At 29.5% G+C, this 9,289-nt stretch overlaps 1 protein-coding gene across 2 annotated transcripts in view; it reads right to left on the minus strand.

Annotated features, from left to right (window-relative positions):
* Window positions 1-6,244: 6,244 nt before the first annotated feature.
* LOC117171853 overlaps window positions 6,245-9,289 on the minus strand; it is a 261,588-nt gene continuing 258,543 nt past the window's right edge. For both annotated transcript variants that reach the window (XM_033359489.1, XM_033359488.1), the window contains 2 exons: window positions 8,763-8,833; window positions 6,245-7,872 (listed from right to left, as the gene is read on the minus strand). In XM_033359489.1, coding sequence (XP_033215380.1) covers window positions 8,763-8,833 — 71 coding nt within the window. In that variant the 3' untranslated portion in view covers window positions 6,245-7,872. The remainder of the gene's footprint in view (window positions 7,873-8,762; window positions 8,834-9,289) is intronic.

Consider the following 9,289-nt stretch of genomic DNA (forward strand, 5'->3'; position numbering starts at 1 on the left):
TAGATTTCCAAAATGAGATAATCGAAAGCATAAATAGGGCAACATGGTAGGAGCTTATAAAAAACAAAGATATAGATAGTGCATGAAGAATATTCCGTGATATCACTGTTAGGTGTGCAATAGAAGTGTGTGTTACTGCGGTTGTAGGAAGAATGACTGGTGATGCGTAGTGGATTGATAAAATTCAGGCTGCTCACAATGCAAAGAAAGAAGCGTACCGGAAAACTTAGAACATCACAGGTCTTAGCAATGAGGAAAGAAATAGACGCATAAATGATTACAGACAGAAAGAGAGAATACTCAAACGATTAATGAAGGAAAGTAAAGATAAAATTAGAGCAGAAGAAGAGAAGAAAATACAAAACGACTTTGAAGGAAGCAAGAAACTGCTTTATGAAAAAATGAAGGGAAATAAAAGTACAGGATTTGTCAACATAAGAAATAGTAATGCGGAAATTCTATATGATGCAGATGGGATACTAGATGCTTTCAGAGTCTATTTTAGGGGGCAATTCAGAGATAAAGCTATTGGACACCACAACTGGGATGTTGAACATGATGCGTTAGGCAACTCAATTGAGAAAGTCTGTGTAACTGAAGTGCTGAAATGCTTAAACACGATTGCGAGTAGATACCACATAGAGTGTGCGAATTGATAAATTTATGTTTTGAGATGGCAGACGTGCCAAACGATTGGAAAAAAGCGATTATCGTTACAATATACAAATGAAGGGAGATAAAAGTGACTGCAATAATTACAGAGACATCAGCTTATTAAGTACTGTTAGCAAAATACACTCAAAAATATTTATTCGTAGGGTAATGAAAATAACAGAAGAAAAGATTTGGGAAGTTCAAAGTGGGCTTATGCTAGGAAGGTCATGTACGGATAAAATATTTAGCTAAGGGCAAATCACAGATATTTATTTCATAAATATCATAAGATATTTCTTTCCTTGCCACCAAAAAATAAAGGTAACTATAAAATACATTTTAAAACTGTATTTTCTTAATTAGCCTTTCATGTGTAAGTGAAACCCTACTTTTTATCTATTATAGAAGAATAATCATAAGAAAATATAATAGGTTAGAATTGACGCGCTTCCGACGCGAACCACACCATCTGCCCCCTTTCGGCGAGATAATTCCTCACCTGAAAATGAACAAGGTATGTAGAACACTATGATAAAATATGGCTGCGTTACATTTATATCAAGCATTATTTAATTATTTGAATTGCAAATTAATAATGAGCGATTAAAAATCAGACCCGGGGCAAGTCTGATAACTGCTTTTAGTTGCCTTTTCCTATTATAGTTACGAAAGAGTTTTAGAAGTTGAAGATTTTTTGGATCGAAATATATCATTTTCTAACTACCACTGAAACTTTTATTTCAGATTCTAATTTATTTTCTAAATTGATATTAATATTTTTATATTGTGACAACGAAAATATTTTTTAGGATCAGTTTTGTAGAATGTGTAGGTTTTAGTTTTTTTTTATTTCGGCCATATAACACTTATATGGCAGAAAATCTGTAATCGGACACACTTCCTAATACAATTGATCCTGATCTGAACTTTTTTTGGCTGCAAAACCTTTTAGACTATTATAAGCTTTAAACATTATTTTAGCCATTGTGTTCTTCAAGAACAATTCAAAAACTAAATTTAGGCTTACAGAGACTAATTTTTTTCAATAGCTGGAGATACAGTCTCGAACGCAGTCGACTGGCACGGGATGAAGGAGAACAAAGTAGCAGGTAAGACTAAAAAAATTTTACTTCGTAACTTATCTTTCTTGCACCACTCAACGTGATTAATATTCTGTTACTTTTATTATCTATAAATTAAAAAATGGTAGAAAAAAGCTAAATTTTATTGCTATAGTATACTCGATACCCAATCTTCTGATTTTTAAATAAAAACATTACATTACATTACAATATGTACATTACGTACAATCAATCAAAAAAGTCGCCAATTTTTCAACTGAATTAGAAAATCAAAAAAAGTAGATCTATTATTGTTTTCTGAAAATATTGATGGAAGCTTCTAAGATTACTTTAGAACAAATAATTTAGGTTTTAAATTGTTTATTTAACAGTTGTTAACTAGAGTTTTTGTTTTTGCTTTCTCTTTAGGGAAACGCTACAGTTCTCATTTAATTCTAATTATCAAGCCTCATTTTATTCTTCAAAGGGTTCTCTATGATTCTATTTCGGTGATGTTAATTGAAATTGAAACTATCATTGTTCATAACAATAGCAACAGTATGCATTCTAAATCAATGTTTTTAAATAAAATCCACCTAAATAGAAATCTATAGAATCCTTCGAAGACAAAACTGAGGCCTTGATAATTGGGATTAAATAAGAATTGTAACTTTGCATTAAATAAAAAGAAAAAACTAAATATGTAAATAACTACTGTTAAATAAACAATTTTAACTCGAATTAGTTTTGTTTAATGTACATCCTTAAGCCCTTGCGTAAGGAGATAATTAGATCCAAGTGGGATCTATTATCACGATTAGCTACGATTGAAAAAGAAAAATAATAATTGAAAACGATTTAATAAATGGGATTCAAAGGCTACACCCGATTAAAATTAATTTAATAAATCGGTTTCAATTATGTGTCTCAATAGGGGCTCAATGGGGTCAATCATTTTCATTCGTATAAAATTATTTTCTTCTAGAAGGGAGACTAGCCAACAGCTCACCGTCCTCCCACTAGTATCTAATCAGCCATTGACTAGTCGCTGACGAGCTAATAACTCGCGGCTAACCAGCCGATAACTAGCGGCTGATCAGCTCATAACCAGCGACTGACCAGCTCGTGTCTAGCGACTGACCAGACCCTACTAGCGGCTGACCAGTGTAGACCTATCGGATGAGCAGGCAATCTGGCTGGCAACCTGACGGTCTGGTCTGAGCTAGGCCAGCGCTAGAACATTTTTCTATACGTTTGCTACTAGCCGCGTCCCCATTTGTTGATTCTTGAAAAAAGTAATTTGTAATTGGTAATAATACACATGTATAAGGATATAAGAAATTTCTGAATAAATTTATAAATTGCTATAATGTCAAAAGGTAAACAAATCATTTGTAAGATTTTTTTTGATTTTATTATAACATCTCCTTACTATACAGCCTTACGATAGTCAAGAAATTGCTTTCTTACTCTTTTATTACTAGTAGACTGAGAAAAAATATTACTTGATTCAAAGAAATGTAGTACTGAATACGTCCAATCAAATATTACTTTTCTCGAAGACAATTTTTCATATTCTAGGAAATAGTGTTTTTCAAATAAAAAACACACTTTTGTTAGAAGAAAAATTTCTTTGGATCATAATAATATTAAATTGAACGTATTCAGTAATGCATTTCTTTGAATCAAGTGATCTCTTTTTTCAGTGTAGGAAATATTCCTTCTAACTTACATATAAAAGGTAAAGAGACAGTGGTCCGTAAATAATAAGGTCTCTGAGTACCTCACTAAAGACTATCGGTAACAACTTCAAGAAAACTTAGTCTCAGGGTAATTCATATCGAAATTTTGAAGTACATTTTAAATATTTGTTTCTATGTTAGAAAAAATCCACACTAAAATAGTTATAAATAGTACTAAATTATGGAAACAAATGCTTTATCAAACTACTACTGACTACATGAGTAAAAATTTGAAAAACTTGGACAGTTAGGAATACACCACAACTTTCTGGCATTATTGAAAGCTAATATTGTTATAAAGAATAATAAATTGCTTAAACAATTCTTTTTATTAAATTCAATTACATATTTCAACGCTTTAACTTAAAAGTTTAAAGTAAGATGAAAAATTCATACAAAATTACAACCTTCTACCTCTATTATACGACAAAATTTCAGTAAGTAATAATAAATTGTTTAAAATATCTTTTAAACACCTGAATATCAGTGAAAAGTAATATTTTCGGTATTAGGGACAATTTCTACTAAAACAAACCGTAAAAAAATTAACGTCAAGTACTTGAAAATCCCAGCTTTTAACTTCTACAGAATTTTTGAGACGTTATACATATAAAATATACAAAAATGTATAATTCTGTACAAAATCTAAAACGTCTCTTTTTCTGGGAAATAAGCATTAAACGTTATGGGGTTAACGCAAATTCTAAATATAAGTTTTTTCATAAAAGAGTATGAAAATAAATTCTGTAAACATTGTTTTTTGTCTGGTTAAAATTATATAACTACTTCTGATGTTGTCTATTATAACTGCAGCGAAATTTCCTATCCGCACAAACACTTGGCCACAAATTCAATCTAAAGGGAAGCAAGTTAATACGAAACTTCACTCCGTGTACGTATTAAACCGGTTATATTCACAAGAGCACCCAGATATAATGGAATCTCATTATACCATTGTAAAATTAGAAATCGATGTATACTAAAGCTAACTTATTCTCGTGCAGCCGTAACAACTTTAAAAGCTTGTTTCAAATTGTTTGATTTTAAAAAGTGTCGTCTGATTGATTTTCATTAGGATTCAATTTTATGAACGACCCTCTATGAATTATAGACTTAGACTTTCAAGTTTATTTCGGAATTCAGACATTTCTATTCATATACTAAATAATGGGGCTGAAGTTATGAAGGAATTCTTGGATTACTTTCAAGAAACTTATTGATGATAATAGTATCTGCTTTATGTTTGAAAGAGAAATTGAAATTATTGTGAAAAGTATGTAACATTTAACTTGACATTCCTCTTCGATATCCCCACTATTTCTATCGGAAGCAAAGCCTCTATATGCTCTCTCTCTCTCTCTCTCGCTCTTCACTCTCTTACTATGAGATCTCCCCACTATTCCACAGCTGTACAAGCTCATTTGTACTCATGCGCGTTATCAGTGCATGAGTGTACTCGATATCATGCCTAGCCCACGTAAAGTGTCACTTCTGCCTCGAGGCTCCACTGCCGCACACATTTTATTTAATTTTTTTGTTTTTTTGTTAACAAAACAAAACATTTTTTTGGCCAAACAAATATACATTCTGGAGAATTAACCATATTTTTCTTAAAACCATAACATTATTTGGTTGCAATAACAATACACCAAACTCTCGCTTTCAGTCACCCCGTTCTCAGCCTTACTGGAACTACTGACTAACGCAGTTTCCCAGAGAAGTAGGGCGAGAGCAGTTGCGATATTATATATAGATATATATTCCAATTGGAACCGAGTAAGGCAGCCTTTACTGTTTACATTTCTCGCTCCCCAATATCAGTCCAAGGCCATTTAAAGACAACCCCCGACACTTGACTGAAAGCGAGAGTTTGATGTATAGGTTTATTAAAGGATAATTTTAATTTTGCAATTATTTTTATAAAAATTTTATAATAAAATTGTATTAGATTTCATAATAAAATATCTCATTTATGCGACAAAATGCTTAGGTGAGAAAAATGGTTTGACTGAATAAAATGCGTTTAATTTTCAAAGAAGAAATTAATCCCAATCAAATTCCATTAGGATAATACGTAATTACTTGAAAGACTTCTCTTTGAACCAAATGTATTTTACTGAATCGAAGTATTTTCTCCTTTCCAAGCTTTTTCGTTAGACAATAAATATCCCATTTATTTTGCAAAATAAAATAAATAGGTTATGAACTCACATCAGCCATATTGAAAACTGGGACTTTAGGTATATTACGCCAAATAAATTGGTTTGTTATACCAAATACTTTCTTAGTCATCGCAACCTAATTTTGTTAAAAAAATAAATCATAAATACCTTAGTTTCTTTAATTTGGCACTTAAACATTGAAGATAAAAGTTCAAAATTTGTTATGTATGTTTAACCTTTTTTAAAGAAGAAAATGTAAATAATTTAATTAAACTGAAAAGTTAAGAAATGGGTTATTAGGCAGCAGGTATCTCATCCAATATTCTTTATATTTCATATTTATATTGTATTTATAAGATTGTGGAAAATATGAGATATCAATTCTCCGAGAAAATAGCTAAGAAATAAAATGTCATAGGCAAGGAGTTACCAGTTGAATATCAATGATCCAATATAACTAAGAAATAATATATCATTTTTAATATATAGAACAAATAATAATAAATAAAAAAATAAAACAAATAAATACTAATTTATAAAGTTCTTTCATAAATGAATAAGTTACAATATTTCTAATGTAAGGAAATAAGGTTTTAATATTTATTTATTTGAAAATGAAACAATTTAGTAACAAATTCTTTTATTCTTCGGCATTGTTATATCGGAAACATTACACTGTAAAACGCATATAATATCAATATTACATATGTAAATATAATAATTTCTGTTTTTGTTTAGTTTAAACTTAACGCTAATGTATATTATTCTTGTCAGTTGCTTATTTGGTATATTTTGTGTGATTAGTTACAAGACTAGGTTAAATTCATAGAATTTTTTCGACTGAAACAATTCGTGTTTCTTTCACTGTTTCTCAAACAACCCTTATGAACTTTTATACACCCCACACATCTTATTTACAATGTTAGATTTATTGCCAAGAAATATTATATTATAGATTAGATTTATTTCGTTATATTATATTTTACAAGCTGTATGAAATATTATTGGTTCCCATTAACATTAAATAACGGAGTTAAATATAAAAATTTTAAATACAAGGAGAATTTAATTCTTAAAATAAATATAGGTTTCGCTATTTTATAAAAGGAGAACCAGTAACATTCTGCCATGTGTTTATTCGACTAATGACGCTGAATCAACATTGGTAGAAAAATCAGACTAGGGAGAGATAGAATATTCTACACAGTCGTGTACGTTCAGAAGAAATTTACAAATACCTTGAATCGCTGAAGAAATTCAGCTTCAGAATATAATAAATTTCCAAATTTCATAATTCTATTTTTTACACTAGATTGTTATAGAAATTTTAATTTCTACATAAATTCGATGACAGTCGATACAAGAAATATTTGAAATTCCTTGTCTCACCGTTGACATGTCTTGTATTCAAATTTAGAATAAATAACTACACTTAGTGTAATTCAATGTCAACAAAAAAGAGTAGCCTCTATTTCTTTATTTCCTTTCTTGTTGGAATAAGTTCTTTGCATATAATATTCTTTGGGATTCTGCAATGTAGCAGTAAAGCGTAAATCAAATAAGTTTATAATTTACTCTAATCGCTTTATTTCTGTGCATATGCAACTTCTAAAATATTCAAATTGTGGAATATAATATCTAGAAACAAGAGTTTTTAAAAATATATTATTTGGATGAAATTTCACATGAAGAATTATTATTTAATTTTAATACAAGAGATTAGAAATTAATTTTGTAGCACGAAATTATAATTGATCATTTTATAAAATTAGAACTTCATCCTGAACGTTCATGTGGAATTATTACAATTCATATGCACACATTACAACAATATTATTATCCCACATCATATTGCCGAGGTAAATATTTGAATAAAAGTTTCCTTATTTCCTCAGTGAATATTTCGATTTTATCGATATCGTATCAAAACTTTTCGGAGTTTTGTTTACTGCTTACAATTTTCTTCGGATATTTACACGGTCAAGTATGTACATATTTACTACTGTATATTGTTGTATAATGACTTGAATTTTTGATGTTAAAAGACATCAATTATTTTCAAAAACTTTTTGAAATGTAAAAACATTTTTTTGCATTACGTATGCTAAACGTAATTTAGACTGAAAGTTTAATTATACAAATGATCTCTCCGAGCTGTGAATCTTCCTGTGAGTGGCGACGTAAGGAATCCCTTTTGCAGCGGAGTGAGTTCTAATTAATTTGAAACAAGATGCAAGCTCTCAGCCAGTATTCCTATAAATAATAAATAATATTTTATTTTTCTGATTCTTCATAAAGTAACTCGAAATGTGTAAAAACAAGATACGAATGCTAATGGTACTAGCAATACTTGTCGAAACAAAATTCAGGATTCAAGATAAAAAATTATAAATTCAATCCTTTAAATTGATTAATGAACAATTTTGTCACGTATTATTTTAACCAGAATTTTTTTTTAATTTAAACCGATCCTGGTTTAAAGATATCAGATTTTATATAAAATTTTTTTAATATTATCAGATTAGATAATAGCTGATAAGGAGAAATGATTGCTAATACTTTTATTATTTCAGACAAAACAAAAAACTAAGTGTGTAAAAATTGTCGAATATAATTTTTTAAATTTTGCGAGCAGTGTTATGTTTCTTCCAAAATATATAAAATGCAGTTGAAACAATTAGAAAAGATTTTCGAGCTCATACAGGGCTCGTATCTCGAAAGCTCCCGTTATACTAGACTTAGCGCTATATACATTATATAGTACTTGACCAGTTTTAGTCTTACGAAAAATTGCATTATACTAGACAGTGCAAATTTTAATCATACAAATTATTTATTAACAAATTAATCTTTGAAACTTAAATAATTTCGAGAGTATTAATTGTAGCAAAACTGATATGGAAGTGAAAAAGGGATCCGAATCTGCAACTTACACTGTCTAAAACAATTTAAAAAATAGAATGGCCTATTATAGTGAATAATAGAACGGGTATGCATAGGACGAAAAGCGTTATAAGATATTTGAATATTGAGAATATTTCTGTTTATTCTTGTAACAAACGGAGGCTTGATTTATTAAATCTTAATAGTATTTAAAATATATGTTAGAAAGTTATAAAAAATTTAGAATTTTATAAACTCACCTATAACATAGTAGTAGTGACTAGTGCTATAATCAACGACAAACTGAACAACCTACTATTTGCAGTGTTACCTGTAACAAAGAATATCACTTTCAGATTAATCTCTTAATTCAAGAAAAAGAATATTGAAATGTAGAAGGGATTTCAGTATATGCAGTAGTGGCAGTATGCGCTAAAATTTTAAAAAGTAGAAATAATTCACATCCTTAATGTATTTACTAAAAATTTAATAATTTAAAAAAAATGCATAATCAGTGCAATAAAAAAAGGTAAACAAAAAGAGAGGAAAAAATACCACAACTACTTAGTCTCTTTTCAAGTATATTTGTTGTGGGTACTAAAATGAACATTGAAGTCACTTATTTTCGCCTCTGCCAATTTAGTACTTATATGTAGATACGAAAATGTAGAAGGGTTAGGTGAGCCAGATAAAGTTTAACGAGGCTGTATGACGTTAGAATTGATGGGGTCGCCAAACGATGATACTATACTGCACACACACACAGCATATATTATATATGTGTGTG

The sequence above is a fragment of the Belonocnema kinseyi genome, chromosome 4 (assembly GCF_010883055.1).
Source record: "Belonocnema kinseyi isolate 2016_QV_RU_SX_M_011 chromosome 4, B_treatae_v1, whole genome shotgun sequence".
Taxonomy (NCBI): Eukaryota; Metazoa; Arthropoda; class Insecta; order Hymenoptera; family Cynipidae; genus Belonocnema; species Belonocnema kinseyi.